Source organism: Phoenix dactylifera, chromosome 1 (assembly GCF_009389715.1).
Source record: "Phoenix dactylifera cultivar Barhee BC4 chromosome 1, palm_55x_up_171113_PBpolish2nd_filt_p, whole genome shotgun sequence".
Taxonomy (NCBI): Eukaryota; Viridiplantae; Streptophyta; class Magnoliopsida; order Arecales; family Arecaceae; genus Phoenix; species Phoenix dactylifera.
The window spans coordinates 28,680,588-28,697,799 of record NC_052392.1 but is presented as its reverse complement, the minus strand read 5'-3'; the positions used below and the strand labels follow the sequence as shown (position 1 = coordinate 28,697,799).

The 17,212-nt window shown below is 37.5% G+C and overlaps 1 protein-coding gene and 1 long non-coding RNA gene across 2 annotated transcripts; one reads left to right on the top strand and one right to left on the bottom strand.

The window, feature by feature from the left end:
- The first annotated feature begins 1,221 nt into the window (after positions 1-1,221).
- On the top strand, positions 1,222-14,145 carry LOC103723808 (transmembrane 9 superfamily member 8-like). The gene is made up of 7 exons (XM_008814856.4): positions 1,222-1,549; positions 11,427-11,591; positions 11,713-11,822; positions 11,917-12,025; positions 12,123-12,235; positions 12,322-12,475; positions 12,634-14,145. The coding sequence occupies exons 1-7, from the start codon at positions 1,430-1,432 to the stop codon at positions 13,789-13,791; spliced, it is 1,929 nt and encodes a 642-aa protein (XP_008813078.2). The 5' UTR covers positions 1,222-1,429; the 3' UTR covers positions 13,792-14,145.
- A 588-nt stretch (positions 14,146-14,733) lies between these two features.
- LOC113461052 lies at positions 14,734-16,825 on the bottom strand. The gene is made up of 3 exons (XR_005513790.1): positions 16,403-16,825; positions 16,200-16,257; positions 14,734-15,329 (listed from the first exon to the last, which is right to left on the bottom strand). It is a non-coding gene; the product is annotated as an uncharacterized LOC113461052 (long non-coding RNA).
- Positions 16,826-17,212: the final 387 nt, after the last annotated feature.

The window sequence follows — 17,212 nt, the reverse complement described above, 5'->3', positions numbered from 1 at the left end:
TTTTTACTAAAAGGGAGGTGAAGCGATTTAAATTTATAAAAAAAGAATCTGCATTCGAAATTACTCTTCAAGTTAACATATTTCTGCCCTACCATAAGTCCATAACATCGACTGGCATAAGAAGATGTCATGAGTAATGGCCAATTATATCCTACATCATGCTAGCTAGATCGTCTCATTTTTATAGGTCAGCCATCGAAAAGGCTATAGAAATACAATAATTTGATTAGTGTGGGTATGACCACTTTATGCAAGCGGTATAAAATATAATTTTTTGTGAGTTATATATTACAAGATATAATTTTTTTTAAAAAGAAAATATTATACCCCATATATGGCATAGGTATATATACTAAAATTAAGGTTGTGCTTGCACTAAGTTCTTCATTCTCCATATAGACACTAATATTAATGAGAAAATTTAAATGCTTGTCACATTCTATATTATCATTAATAAATAAAAATCTATCTATTAATTAAAACAATCAATGGATTAAAACCATATATTAATTAATTGCAAGCTACAAAATAAAAGTCTTTATTATGGAATTTAAATATTTCTCACATTCCACATTATCATTAATAAGGTGAAAATCATACATTAATTAAATCAACGGGACAAAAAAAGGGCTGATACTGAAAATATAAACAAATAATTGTAGGCTATAAAATAAAATAACTTTTAATTTGTTATATAAACATTATAAAGATTGCAAAAGAAATTATATAATAATTTAAATAAAACTATTTAAGATTCATAATTATTTAATATAATATAGTAATAAAATATGACAAAAATATATTTTAAATTTGTTAAATATATATTTAATATTATATATAACAATTATATAAACTCAAACTCAAGCCATCTATAATATTAAAATTTAGTATAGTTTATACTCTAGCCTGCACATATGCAATTTACTCCGCAATTTGAAATAACAGTTGTTGTTACAACGATGCAGTAGTATCGTGATGGTTTTGACAAATCTATATAATTTTTTAAACATAATTTATTATAACTTCTATCTTACATTCAAGAATAATTTAAAAGATAACTTTGCGCATTGAGTAGGTGATATACCACTACTTTCTACGTACCTGTGATCCGTCTTTTAGAGTGATATCGTTGGTGTTAGAAGCTTAAGTGGTGATTCTGTAATTCTCTTACAAGGTCAGGGTTACTCTATTTCTAGTCCTCGACTTCCTTCGCATCAACGCGAGGCAGGTGGTCCGAGCGCCGATCGAGATTCACGAGCTTTTTTAATTCGTCGGTCTCCACCCGTCGGTGCGAAGAGGGGCTCTGAGAGAGCGCGTGGCGCTAGATCTCGATTTCTTCTTCGTAGCTCTCCGAGATCTCCCGAACGCATCCACCTTCCCTCGGGAAACCCTAGTTTTCCTTCGATTCTCCAGTCCTTGGATCGCTCCGATGGCGATCTCTCGACCGCTGGCGGTCCTCCCGTGGATCGCGCTGGCGCTCGTGCTCTCCTCCATCACCGGCGGCCACTGTTTCTACCTCCCCGGCGTCGCACCCGCGGATTTCCAGAAGGTCAGTCCTTCTCCGCTCGATTTCTCTTCTCCTAGATTTAGGTCTGGTCCTTTCCGTTTTCGGTGATGCCCTTGTGTTAGATCTGGACTTCTTTCACTCCAAAACCCTCGTTGTGCGAATCTTTGCTTCGATTTGGATCCAAATTCGGGAGTTTGATAGCTGATTGCTTGTTCTCTGGTATTTTCTTCGACCTGTGCGTGTTTTTTCGAGTCTGCCGATTTCTTGATTGAGATGTGAGATTTGATGGAGGATTTGACAAATTGATGCAATCGATTTGTTAGTATATCTTCTATGTATTGGCTAGATCTGGGTTTACATGCCCCACTCGAGCCATCCAGTACTGTTATTATGTTATTGTTGGCTTGTAACTTTAGTTCTTGATGATTGGGTTCATGTAACGCTCGGCGTGGTTTATTCTTCTCTTGATCTTGACGACTTAGTTGCTTTTTAGATATTTTTTCTTGCATGCGTTCTCTTTTTATATTGCATTATTTGATAGTAAATGTCTTACAATTTGACAGTTAGTTTTGATATTGTTGGCTATTGGATCTATGCGTGGTGCGAATAATCCATATATTTGCACGGTTGAACCCTTTTAATTTGATAAATTGCATTTACTGTCAAAGTAGTTTTGGTGATACGTCAGACTTAAAGGTATTCTTGATTTAGACATGCTCTAGCTCTCATTACTGATCTCATCTATCTTTATAATATCTACGTCATAGTAATGGAAAGGCTACTATGGATATTTTAAGCTTATTATTGATTTGAAAAATAGCATTAGATTTTACTTCATTCAGCAATAGCAGTTGTCTAGAAATTGTTTCATAATTTTGTTTCGTCTCCCAAGAAATCATTTGTAAGCTCTTGATCTTAAGAACCAGAAATTTGGTAGCAGTGGCAATAATTTTCTTAAATGAACAACTTGGAGAGATAAAGTATTACAAGCATTTATTTTAAAATTTGTTTGATTTGGGTCTGATATCTAGCAAACATTGTGGAAACTATGATAGGAATAAGTTGAAAAATGAAATTCACAAAGTTAGCGAATTAGAGCTAGTCAATGTAGGAGAGAGGATGGCCTGAAATCAAAGATTTGAGAGAAGCGGCTTTGAGATTCATACACTTGGAAGATTTATTTAATAAAGTGACTAGAGAGTTACAACATAAAGGAGCGATAAGGCACACACTAGGCCGCATTCCAAATGTCTTGGATTTATGGAGAAATATCTGAAACATGGTCTATCGAATGGGGTTGTACCTAGCCGACCTGGCACGGAACCGGGTCAGTTCGCCTGTGAGAGTCGGAACCAGCCTCGAACCACTTCAAACCGACCAGTTCTAAGCAAGCAGAATTGGTGCGAACCAGTTTGGATTGGTCTGAATCGTTTCTCTCTCCCTTCCTTTTTTTTAAGTGGTGAAAAGGTTTCGAAACATATATTGGATCCTATTATCTACAGCCATATGCAATCTATGATCCATACAGATACGAATATAGATATGATACGTATGAGGCATCATCTTTCAGTGGCTACTATCCTACGCAGCCCAGAGCATCTTACGGGTCGGATTTTGTTGCAGGCATGGAATGCCGTACCGGCCCGTACCGGCCGGTACGGGCCGGTACGTACCGGTCCGGTCCTAGACCGGTACCGGAACGGATAAAAAACCGGTATTTACCGGTTTTTTATCCGAACCGGCCGGTACGGGTGCGTACCGGCCGGTTCGGGCCCGTACCAGCCGGTTCGGAGCCCGTACCGGCCGGTACGGGCCTCGTACCGGTGCGAACCGGCCGGTTCGCACCGGTACGATTTTTTTTTTTTTATAAGAACCACAGCGCCGCGCGCTGTGGTTTTTGAAACCACCGGTACCGGCCGGTACGGACCGGACCGGACCGGTACCGTACCGGTCCGGCCGGCCACCGGTACGCCGACCGGTACCGGTACGGCGGACCTTGGTTGCAGGTATATTCGGATGGGCCCCTCCACAACCGTATTATTAGCAGAGGACACCTTTCAGAGTTAGAGCTTTAGTGAGAGATTTGAAAGTAGTTAGAGAGGTAGGCTGATGTGCCTCCTAATTATACTAATGATCCTGATATCTATGAGAGGCATCGCCACTTGACGAGATGTTAGATATCGGTCTGTATGTTGTACTTAAATATATGTAATTGATTGTATCATTTTATATTTTGTATCTCACTAATTAATTTTAAAATATTTCATGTTGTTTTTTATAGCATGCAACATCTCACTAATCATTTTATGTCTTGCATCACTCTAAAACATCAAGAAGCATCATTTAGGTTGTATCAGAATCATAGAAACATTAAAAAATATTAAGAAATATCAAATTATACTTAAAATCATTGAAAACATTGGAAAAAATTTGATTACCAATAAATAAAACCTAAAAAATATTGAAAATTTTTTTGGCATGCCCGTTCTGAACCGGCATGCCTCTGTGTACCGTGTGTCAGTACAGTAATGTATTGAACCGGTTGGCCAGTCGGTATGGATCTCGGCACCGGTTCAGCGGACCTTGAATTCTGAAAGTTAATGCTGATGTGGATTTACTGTGTTTTAAATTCCGGCGGGATGGGAGCATCCCAGCTGCCTTGTCTCATTTTTATGAGAAAATGAGACCGGTTTGAGGTAAGGACTTCGAAACTCATCCACTTGGGGAAAGAAGAATAAAAAGAAAAGAGAGAGAGGAATAGAGGAAGAAGAAAAGGGTAAAAAGAAAGGAAATAAGAAGAGAAAGGAAAGGAGGAAAGAAGGAAGAAAAAGAAGAAGAAGAAAAGGAAAGAAAGAAAGGAAGGAACAAGAAAAAAAAGGAAGAAAGGAAAAAAGGAGAAAAAAAAGAAAAAAGAAAAGAAGAAGAGGAGAAGAGGAGAGAGATATGGGGACGGCGATCAAGACTGGATGGGACAACAAGGCCTCCCATCCTATGGAAAAACTGGGACACCCCTCTTTCCATAGGATTTAAAACCATGGGTTTACTATTGTATAGTAGTTTCATTGTTTCTTTTTATTTTTTTGGCGGCTTAAACTTTTCAACTTTGCCGACCGTAGCCATTTAATGATTATGGTTTGTTGACCAGAAATTTTAATCTAGTTCTCTTGTTTTCAAGGCCATTCAATGTTAAATCTTTGGCACAAGGTTCACTATCTTGATACTGGATCTTGTACCAGTCCCATCTTATAGTTTCGATATGCGGTATGGTACAAGACAGCAAGGTGTCCCAAGTATCGGTCCAAAACAAGATTGCATACCAGTTCCGTATTGGTACGGTATGATACAGACTGGTACAACGAGCCTTTCTTTGGCATTTATAGAAGTGTGTATAAAATAACTCATAAGTCGTAATAGACGAGCATAAGCATGGATAAAACAAACGACAAGAGTGGGAAATACATGTGTGGGAATAAAAGTTAAGGGAAACTCAGGCAAGCCCTAATATTGACATGGGCAGTGAAACCAAGGGATGAAAATTCATTATTTTGTGGTGATTGATTTCTAAGTGAAGAGGCACCACCTAGAGGTTTACAAGTCACGTAAGCTGAAGCAAGCATAAGTGCAAGTGATTAGCACTAAGGATTTGCAAAAACATAGGACTTCGGATGCTTGAGCATAAAAGTCAGAAACAATGTTGATTATGAGCTGAAAAGTCTTCTGCTGCCTTGAGAAGGTTACAATTCCAAAGCAGGATAAAATATGCAACAATAAGTAGATTGATTGAACATTGGAAAGAAAGATAATCGTACTCAATCGGCATGCTATACAAAACATAGCTTCCGTGTGATCACTGCCATGGCTTGTGGAGGTGTCATTTATTGGACTCCTTGAAAGCAACATCAAGATGCCACAAGACTTCCTACAACTTTGGCAGTAAATGATTGGTAGAGAATCAACACACTTCTTATGACATGAGTGATCGATATCTATCTTGGCTATGTAGTATTGTTCATGGAGGCTTTTGTCATTCTAGGTTCCCCTGGATCAGCAGGACTTGCAGGTGTCTAGATTTTGAGCCAAACATACAAAGGGAACACAAGGACTAAACTAATCATTAGGCTTATTGGGAGATATTCTAGGTAATTTGATGCTGACTGGGCTGTGTCAAATGTATTGGAGATAGAGTAAGGAGGCGCAAGATGCAACTCTAGCTGCAATTCATACTGGTGAGCTGATGCCATCTAATATATATATATATATATATATATATATATATATATATATATATATATATATATATATATATATATATATAAATGTAGGCTCTGTGTTGGCAGAGCCCGCCATTCGCCATTGGGATAGATACTATTCTACCATGTATCCAGATAGTAATTACTTCCACACGGAAATTCTAATCCGACCCCATCACAAACAACTTACAGTTTTGGCCTAAGCACTAAAATTGTGCCTATTACTTGAGACTTCATGAGTTTACCTCACTGGGAAGTCACCCTGACTAAAGGTTGTAACTTCCAAGGCAATCCATCCATCTGTCAATTCCTACTAACCTTCACCCAAGTGATCTTAACGAGCCGTTCGATGCCTTCCATATGTTGTACACGACAAAATGGGCCAGAAGTCGGGACGGTGGAGATAGGGGAACACGCACTATTAAAGTAGGAAGAGATAAAAAAATGCTGACTCGAGAAAAGAGGAAGATGGTTTCTTTTAAAAGAAACCCCATTTCTTTATTCTCCTACTTTTTTTGTGCTGCTCTTTGTCGATCATCTTTGTGTCCTTTGGATTCCATGAAGGAGAGGGTTTGATTGTGATGGCCACCCTCGGAGATGTGCATGACTCGTAGGGCAACCAGAATAGCATTGAGATTGAAGGGCTTGGTTGCTTTGCCGTCCAAGAACACACTAAGGAATTTTGGCGATCTTTCTTTTCTCTTTCCGAGTGTAGTCACATCATTTGCTGATGAATCAAACTTTGCAGCATCATTCTTTTTCCATGGGCTTGATTTAAGATTTTTTTCCCTTTCTTTTCTTATTATCTTCGTCTATAGCTGAACCATTCATCTAACTAGAGATTCTTATCCTTTTCTCTACATGTTTGTTATACATGTTTTCTATAGCAATACCGAAAAGGTTTGGAAGAACTCCCCACCCTTTTTCTTTTTGGTGAATTTGAAGAACTCCTTGTGTGCGATGCACACGAGAGCGAGGTGGGTGTCACAGGCGGCAGACCAAAGTCCGGCAGTGGTGTCGAAGTAGCATAGTAGGGCATGGAAAGGGTGAGTCAGCTATCTCCGGGGTGCATGCTAATATCCCAGCATATAGGGAAAGATACGAAGAGAAAAGATTCTATTACTTGAGTTAATAGGTTGGATGGTGCTAAGCCTAGGTCCGTCCAACCTAGCATATTGACTTGAACGGTGGTTTAGATTTGGGCCATTTATTTTATTGTGGTTGTGCTTTTATTGAGTCAACATTTTTTTTTGGTATAGAGCCGTGATTTAGGAAACTAGTTCCTCTACGGTGCGACTTTTGCACCGCAGAGTGCAGTACTATCATGGATAGCCGCCACATCATCCATCTTGGAGATGTGCAACTCTCTTTTAACTCTCCAACACGTTGTGCATCACATTGAAAAGTGCATGGATATCTTTCGGGATAAATGAGCCGCTTGCCTCCAAGATGGATGAGGTGGCAGCCATCCATGGTGGTAAAGGATTTTATGGTGCAAATATCGCACCGTAGAGGATCCAAACTTGATGGTTTAGAACTGTTGCTCTTCTGACTTGCTTCTTTCTTTTTTTCCCCTTGTTGTCTTCTTTAGCTCTCTTTCTATGTTTCGTTTGTTCTCATAAAATATAGAATGGCTTGCCACATCTCTCTCTCTCTCTCATAAAGGCACATGTGATCTAGGATTGTATAATGCATATGCAGTATTCGGCCCTAGGGATGTCAACGGGGCAAATCTGGTGCATATAGTAAAAAAAAACAAAACCGAAATCCACTGCCATCTCTGAAAGTGAAACTTTATGGTTTTTAAAATAAAAAACTATAACTGCCACTAAGAAAACCGCAAAACCGAATCTGTAACTAAAAAAATCAAAAATCGTTAACTTTTTTTATTCATTTCAAAATTTTCACATATAAACAACCAAATTAAAGATATCATCCATAAATTTCATTATATAATCCATAAAATTCATAGTATAATATTTCAGATTTACACAAAATATAAAGGGTATTAAATATTGGGTATGTTTGGTTCCAGTTTTGGATTCAATGTCGGTTTTGGGTCAGAGAATCATCAAAACTGTAAACTAAAGCGAAATCGGATGGTTTTTAATTTTTAAACTCATCATCGAAACTAACCCTATTTAATTTTGGTTAAAATCATTTCGTTCGGTTCAAGGATGGAAAAAATATTTGGGTATCAATCGCCGTTGACATCTCTATTCAGCCCATATATGCAGGCACATATAGGATTTATTATTTTTGTCTATTTTAAAGAAAAATAAAATATACTAAGTATAATAAGAATAATCTTTGGTTGTTTTTCTAAAAGTAATCATAATATTAATAATTAACAACTAATACTAAAATTTAATAACAATAGTTATAGCATCGTTAATTATGAGCAAGTGGTTGCAAGCACTCTGCACTATTTGACACTAGAGGTGATGGAAACCAGGAAAAAGAAGTACGTTGCAAGCATATTTTTTGTAAATTCTGTATTGAGGATTCAGGGACATGCAAGCATATTTTATTTACCAAAGATCATTTTGTTGATATAGATTGTCTGCACTTCAGTACTGTGTTACGTTCAGATTTACTTTTATCTTTGCACCTTGTCAATAGTTTAAGTAATATTTATTTTCAAATTACTTCAGTTTCATTTTTGACATTTGAATAAAAAATATGCACTATGGTTGCATATAGCATAGAAACTTTAGGTTTGTTGTTTGCAAGATGTTAATTAGAATTAGTTAATAATAGTTAATAAAAGCCAACTTATAATCGACTAGGAAACTTATAATGCCTTGAATGTTAATCAATCAACATATAATGTTGTGGCAGAGTTAGCATACTGCCTCGAATTCAAATCTTCAACCAACATATAATATCTAAGGAAACTTGAGATTAAAAAAAGCCTTGGATTTTAAATCTTCTTCCAAATAAAGCTTCCTTTGTTGTGTCCATGTGCAAGGGCCAAATATCACATGGACGTAGGGTGGCGATAGCTTTTTGGCCCCAGATACATGTTATGATAAATAATTGTTTATTACAAGTGCACAATGCATATAGCCAGATAGGGACATAGAGAAGATGGGATGAAATCATCGAAATCTAAGTTAGATTGGGCTAGGTTTGAATCTTAACAATGCGTTCAACTCTTATATTAGTATTTTTCCTTTTCAGTTGTGCATCCTGGTATCCATTATGGGCTGCTAATTGTATTTTAAGAGCTACATTACCACCAAAGTGTTTAAGTGAGCTTTGACAATCTGCACGAGAGGTTGGGTTCTGGCCTAGATGGAGTGGGATAAGTGTAGGGTGACGAGCGGGTCATCCTACGATGTTTTAAGTGGATATTCTCATTTCTGTATAGATTACCATTAGTCCAGCTCCTGAACTATAAAGGCCTTCCATCAGAGGAAGGTCTAAAGGTTGGGTTCTGCAGGTCAGAAAATGAACAACGTGTTTTAATACTGTAAAGATATTTAGACCATTACTCCAGAAAATGATGATGGTGATGATGATACAATAAATGAACCAAAGAGAAACTTAGCAAGAATAGTAAATTCCAATTTCCTTTGTGATATATAGGAGGTTACCTTCATCCAACCCACAGGTAGTGATGAAGTTTATGTGGGATCCAAGGAGGTAAACTTGGCTGACTTTTGTAATTAAATGGGTTGGTCAAGCCCAATTCGAACTCTAAGGTCCTCTCTAAATTCACTGTGACAACCATTGCAATCTAGTATCGAATATAAAAAAGAAAAAAACAAACTGCACCCCACGCATTGTGCGGGTTATATGCTACTACTGACATAAAGCTGATAGGAATGTATGATGGTTCCTTTGGTGCATTGGAAGAATCTGACAGTCAAATATGTGAACTAGGTTGTTTATCTGTTCCAGCCTGGGGAGGTGTGCATTGGTTAAATCTGACAATCGAAGCATAGAAGAGCAGAGTATTTGTTGGATTTGCACGAATTGCTAGTAAAAAAATATATAGTGCCTATACAATCATATTTGTTGAAAATAGAATCTATTTAAGACTCGCATACTTATGATATAATTTTGATTGCCAATCTCTTCTTGCTTATAGTTTGCCAGATTTGCCATATTAGCTAGATTGATTCTCTACCTTGACAATTCCTCAAGAAAAAGAAGATTATGTTTTTATGAAGAGTGGCCCATTTCATGAGCCCGATACCTGAAGACCTCAAATGAAGTATTTAAGTCGACTAACTTTGGGGTGGACATGATTCACATCATGCTAGACATTTTTGTTACAGCACTTTCTAAATTGTTAGTAGTCTATCCCGTTCCATTAAGTTTAGTTTGAACTTTGATATGAAGAAAGTCAACCTACAGAGAGGCATCACATAGAGCTCTTCTTTGGTCAATCTTCTTCCTCCACCAGATCTGTCATAACCATAACAAATAGCCATCAAGCCTTATTGACGCAGGATAGGCTCGGGAGGTAGGGAGAATAGGGTTTCTGATACCAAATTGATGTAGGACAGAACAAGTAGAGGAGGAGAAGAAGAAGAGGAAAGAGAAAAATAAGAGGGAAGGAAAGATAAGAAGAAGAGAGAGGAGAGAGAAGAAGAGAAGGAAGAAAGTGAAGGAAGAGAAGACAGAGAGGATAGCTGAATATTCTCAACCATCAAAATCTCAAAAATACAAACTATATTCTCATTTACATAGCAATGGGTTTATATAGACGTAAAACCCTAATAAGAATCCGCATAGAAAAGAGTACTAGAGTCCTCATAAAATTTTAGTCCTAGAGTCCACATAAAAAATAAAATTCTCTAATTCGCAAATAAAATAAAATATTCTAATTTGTATATCTACACCTAACAAAAGTGCGCCTAGATTTCTTATAGGACGGTCCTTTGTCACTTATACTTTTCCAGCCATTCCTATCAAGGGATACTTTTCGTCACAACATGTCTATTTATGCATATGTGTATATGCAAAGACTTTTATTTAATCATTTGACTTTTATCGAAAGTTAAATATTTATGACAATAATGCTAGCAACTATAAGAAGTATGGAAAGAAAGGGGTGGGGGGGAGAGAACCGAGTAAGAAATCGAGATCCTTGAGCTTTTATGTTTTTTCTCATCATTTTATTGCTCATGAATTTATCTCTTTGTGTGTGGTTATTAGTCTGTATCCTTGACTAAGTAAACGAATAGTATCAATCAAGGTTGTCAATCTTGGTATCAGATCACATGCTGTATCATGCTGCTATATTATCGGTATGCTTGGTATGGAGTCAATTTGCCATACCATGACTCGGTATGTCACTTGTACCTAGTCTCAGTTCGGCATCAATGTGTTACAGTATTACCCAGTACGGGTGGTACGCCAAATTGCAGAATCTAAGAGTGGTGGTTGATTTGTTATTTTATCTAATTGAACAGGTGTCTACCATTTTTTTTAGATACCCACTCAAACTTCTTGCTAATTTTGGTAATTTTGTTTTGGTATCCGATTACACCATTGTAGAATTCCATGATTTTGTTGTTTTTGTACTTCTTTTTAATATTATATCCACAAACTTTAGTTTTTTGTAGTTCTCTGTTATCATTGTCTTGATTTTTAAATTTGGTCGTTTTACCCTTTTAAACTGCTCTACTCATTTGCAAAACATGTTCTGGCTGCAGAAAGATCCGCTTTATGTGAAGGTGAACAAATTAACTTCCATAAAAACTCAGCTTCCGTACTCCTATTATTCACTACCTTACTGTAGACCAGATACTGTAGTCGACAGTGCAGAGAATCTTGGCGAAGTTCTTCGCGGTGATCGTATTGAAAACTCTCCCTATGTGGTTAGTCACTTTGCTATATTTTAAAGCTATTTTTTATTTCCCAATATTACTTACTCCCATTAGGATTTTTCTGACTTTTCTCCTTTTTTTTTTTCCTTTTTCCTTTCTTTCCTTGCTTTAGTTTGAGATGAGAGAGCCGCACATGTGTCAAATTGTTTGCAAGATTACACTCAATGAAAAAGATGCCAAGGACCTTAAGGAAAAGATAGAGGATGCCTATGAGGTCAACATGTATGTCAACTAGCTAGCCTTTTTTGCAATTTAAAATATATTTTAAAAAAATCCAAGCATCATTGATTTGGTGAATGGACATGTTACATTACAGGATTCTTGATAATCTTCCACTAGTTGTTCCTATAAAAAGGCTCGATCAGGATTCCCCTACAGTGTATCAACATGGGTTCCATGTTGGTGTCAAAGGCCAATATACTGGGGTAAGTACATCTGATAATAACAAAATTAAACTGCCTTAGCTTTGTTCTTAAAAAAAAAGTATTGGATGGTTGTGACTAAACTTTCATTTTGATGCAGAGCAAGGATGAAAAGTATTTTATCCACAATCATTTATCTTTTGTAGTCAAGTATCATAGGGATGCTCAGGTGGATCTTGCAAGGATCGTGGGATTTGAGGTTAAGCCGTTCAGGTTGATATTAACTTTCATGACATTATATTTTCTTAGATTTACAATTTTTCAGAAACAGACTTTAAATAAATATGTGCATATTGCAGTGTTAAACATGAGTATGAAGGTGAATGGAATGGTGTTAATACACGCCTGAGCACCTGTGATCCCCATGCCAAACGCTTGGTTGTGAATTCTGATTCTCCCCAAGAGGTTGAAGCAAACAATGAGATTGTATTCACATATGATGTCGCATTTGAGGTGAGATTATCAAGTATTATGACTTTCTGGTGACATGATCAGATATAACTGGGTCTAGCATGTATATGATTGTTTAATTACTATTATATTTTTTCAATGAAGTTTTTTTTTATTTTTTTTAAAGATATTTTTTATAATTTTTCCTATTTTTGTTTCAGGAGAGTGAAGTGAAATGGGCATCTCGATGGGATACCTATCTTCTGATGACTGATGACCAAATTCACTGGTTCTCCATTGTCAATTCATTGATGATTGTACTCTTCCTTTCTGGGATGGTGGCCATGATCATGCTGCGAACCCTTTACCGGGATATTTCCAAGTACAACCAGCTGGAAACTCAAGAAGAAGCCCAAGAGGAGACAGGATGGAAGCTTGTCCATGGGGATGTCTTCAGGCCCCCGGCAAAGTCAGACTTACTGTGTGTATATGTTGGCACAGGTGTTCAATTCTTCGGTATGCTTCTCGTAACCATGATGTTTGCTGTTTTTGGCTTCCTTTCTCCATCAAACCGAGGAGGATTGATGACAGCCATGCTTCTACTTTGGGTCTTCATGGGTCTCTTCGCTGGATACTCCTCTGCCCGTCTCTACAAGATGTTTAAGGGTACAGAATGGAAGACAATCACCCTCAGGACAGCATTCATGTTCCCTGGCGTTGTCTTTGGTATCTTTTTTGTCTTGAATGCCCTTATCTGGGGGCAGAAGTCCTCTGGTGCTGTGCCCTTCACCACAATGTTTGCCCTTGTACTGCTGTGGTTTGGTATCTCGGTGCCTCTTGTGTTTGTGGGCAGCTATGTGGGTTTCAGGAAGCAAGCAATCGAGGATCCCGTGAAGACAAACAAAATCCCCAGGCAGATACCTGAACAGGCTTGGTACATGAATCCAATTTTCTCAGTACTGATAGGAGGCATCCTTCCATTTGGAGCTGTCTTCATCGAGCTCTTCTTCATCCTTACATCCATTTGGCTGCACCAATTCTACTACATATTTGGGTTCCTCTTTCTCGTATTTCTCATCCTTATTGTCACCTGTGCTGAGATCACGATCGTTCTGTGTTATTTCCAGCTGTGCAGTGAGGATTACTTGTGGTGGTGGAGGTCCTATCTGACCTCCGGATCTTCTGCACTATATCTCTTCCTCTATGCGACCTTCTACTTCTTTACAAAGCTGGAGATCACGAAGCCAGTCTCTGGCATTTTGTACTTCGGTTACATGCTAATTGCCTCGTATGCCTTTTTTGTACTGACTGGCACAATTGGCTTCTATGCGTGCTTCTGGTTCACGAGACTGATCTACTCATCTGTGAAGATAGACTGACAGCTCGGTTAGACCATATGTGTTGTATGCACAAGTGATATTCATCACTGCAGGTTCCTACTTAAACTCTTCAAGAGTCAAGAATCTGGCTTCATTTTTGAAGTTTAATGGCTGTTTGATTTCAATGTGATTCTAGCGTGAGAAGGAAGTTATATCCACAGGTTCAGGTCCCTAGGATGAATATTCCTTTAATCATTTCTGTAATCTGTTAATGTTATTAATGATCAAGGATGGCAGCTAGCGGTTTAAAGAAAAGTTCTTATACATTGTTGTTCTATTTCATGTGTTCTTTATATAAATTTGGACAAGTTGTGCAATGATTTATCTATTAATAGAAGTCTCTTGTTCTACGGTGACAGCATGTTTGATATGTGCACCAAGTTTTAGGAGATTCAGATCTGCGTGTGTGCTGTTTGACCAACCTGTCAATCCAACCCAAGTTTCTAAGAATTAGTTGGCCATCTTGCTTGCTTATTCTGTTCCCCCTTTAATCCACGACTGCACTGACATGTTTGTTCGTCATTTTCCTGCACTATGACATAGAATGCTTATGATGGCTTTTACTACCGCCTAATTTCAGGAATACTTCACTGACATTACTTGATATGACTTCAGTAGAACATTTCGAACTACTTTGTTATGGAAAAGATTTAGAAATTGATACTTACATATAAAGACATGTTTCAAGGTAAGATCTCAAGAAATTTTATTACATTTTTGGGTCGCAGGTGGTTGGATGGGTGACCACAGTGTAGCAACTGAGCCTTGATTCATGGACACGGCGTTGCTGTTTCTGTTTCTTATTTGTTGAGGCGCCATACAGGATGGAGCCTGCGAAAATTGTTCACGCTCTTATCTGACACCATTTGTCTGGTGCTAATGATCCCCGTAAAGGATAGAGCTACGAGAGCGGAGGATTAGAAATGGTCCTTTTCCTTTTGGTTCATGAAGCCTGGGTGCTCATCTTTCAGGTACCAAACTCGCTACCATTCAAAATTTAATGGCTTATTGTCACAGTGGAAACAAATGTGTTTATAAAAAGAAATTCGAATGGATGTGAGAAAAAGATTGCTAGATTCTGAAATGAGAAGCAATTCAAGGTTTGCTCCATGCAACCCAACCTTGTTTCATCATTGGAGTGGCGAGCAGAGGATGGAAGAGGGGAAAAAGATTTTTCTGAATAAACTCGTCACACCTCCGACCACTCTAGATTCCATAATTTGAGGGCATGAAAACCACTACATACTTACAGGGTTGGCTTTATAAACATGCAAGGTATTCTACCTATCAATGAACAGTTAAACTATTAAACCAAAATATCATATAAATTTATACATATTACCCCAAGTCATAAATAGAGATCTATTTTCCAAAATTTACTACTCAAACTTTCAGTATTTAAGTAATTATACATAATTCAAAGCCACACTCTAATATATATCACTAATCAAAACCAAGTATACTAATTAGGAAGATAGCCTTACCTCTATTTACTTTTCGCAGAAAGCTGGTATTGGCTTAGTTCTTGATCCTTAGATCTAAAAAATATAGAAAAAAATCATTAGCTTCACAATTCAGTAAGTAACAAATCAATTTTATAAAATTGGATCAAAAAAATTTACATGATTCAGCTCAATTAAAGTATATAAATCATAGTACATTTGTATATGTAACTTCATAATATTTACTTTCAATAAGATTTATATACAACAACAATACATTTCATCTTATCAACGATGTACATAGAATAAATCAATACTTGGAATTGGAATAAAATAGAATATCTAAATCACATGATTATACTATGCTTACATTTATATACATATGCACATACCTAAACCCAGACATCTACTTTCCAATTTCTATTCTACAGCCAATGACTATAGTCGCACTTAACCCATGCAACATAGATCATCCTACATTTGACCCCTGTGGCTTGGGTTACTCCATATTTACCTATGTGGTCTGGGTTTTAAATCGAAACAATGATCACGTGGTTGTAGCTTAGGTCACACTATGCTTACCTCCATGGTGAGGCCGTCATATTTAATCCCTATGGCAGGATCACGCTATAATTACTTTTGTGGTAGAGCACATAATTAAGTTTGAACTTCATACATAATCATGTTGAGAGTCAACTGGTATACATATGCATGTGTATATATATAATTCTAGTCTTTTTCCTTTTATAATATGACTTCAAATTTTACTACTGAACATACAGTATATATAGTTTTACATGCTTGATCCATAACGATGATTCGATCATCCAATTAATTAACAAATTTGCAATGATAAGTCAATCTCCATGTAACTATAAAATTTTATATATTTTTTTAAAAAAATTATAACATCAATTTTTTCCAATTAATCTTAAACAAGTACTATAAAATATAAATATTACTTACCTCACTTCACATATTTCACGACCAAAGAGTCTACTCCATTCATAAAGATCCCTCACCCCTAAATCACATAGAGATCATGCTAGGCTACATTAATATTTAAAAAATTAAAAACTCTTCAAAATTTTTTAAAATTTTTATTTCTAAATACTAACTATTATACTAAAAAATAATTATTTTTTAAAATTTTGGATCATAAATCTCACCCTATACGCTGCAGTGTGATAGGAGGCGGTACCGCGGATCCCTGCCAATAACCTCACACGCACACACACTCACAGGGGGAAAACCGAGAGAAATTAAAAACAGAGAGAGAAAGAGGGAATAGGCCATGGGAAAGAGGGCCCTTCGTCTACCAACACACGGACAGGGACATGGGAAAGGAGAGAGAGAGACCGGAAGAAAGGGGGGAAGAGATAGAAAAGAGAACAAGTAGTAGAATAAGAAGAGGAGGAGCGGAAGAAAGGGAGAGCGTGGGAAAGAGAGAACGGTGGGGGTGAGAGAGAGAGAGCGCGAGGGAGCGCGTGTGAGAGAGGGCGAGAGGGAGAGCGAGCTCTCGGTTGCCCGAGGGAGAAGGTGGATTCGTTCTCTGTTTTCGTCCTTCCGATAGGAAGGGACACCGACCCTTGTAGGCGGGTCCCAGGTATCACAAAAATTAGTGGCACAAAAAAAAAAGAGAAAAGAGCAACATTGCCTTCCCCCCAGATCATGTCGTAGACCATGTTTTATGTGCCGGCCGTGCGTTGTCCTATATATCAGTCTGGTTCTACTCCATCATGCAGTCACAAGGCTGCAAATGAGTCTGGCCGGATCACGAGGCTGCAAATGAGCCTGGTCGATTCGTGATCCGACTGATCCGATTTATTTTTCGAGAGCTATAGAGTTAGGCTGGATTTTAAAATTATACTCATTCTATTTTTACGATCAAATTTGGATTTACTAAATTCAGACTCGATCCAATTCATTTGAAATTTGAATAACTTTAGATTTTCAATCCTACAACCCGTCCTGACCTG

Bases quoted from the DNA above. Each gene is read 5' to 3' on its own strand.
- LOC103723808 (XM_008814856.4), top strand. From the start codon at position 1,430: ATGGCGATCTCTCGACCGCTGGCGGTCCTCCCGTGGATCGCGCTGGCG. The intron at 1,550-11,426 runs GTCAGTCCTTCT...TTCTGGCTGCAG, and splicing joins CACCCGCGGATTTCCAGAAG to AAAGATCCGCTTTATGTGAA. The intron at 12,236-12,321 runs GTTGATATTAAC...TGCATATTGCAG, and splicing joins TTTGAGGTTAAGCCGTTCAG to TGTTAAACATGAGTATGAAG.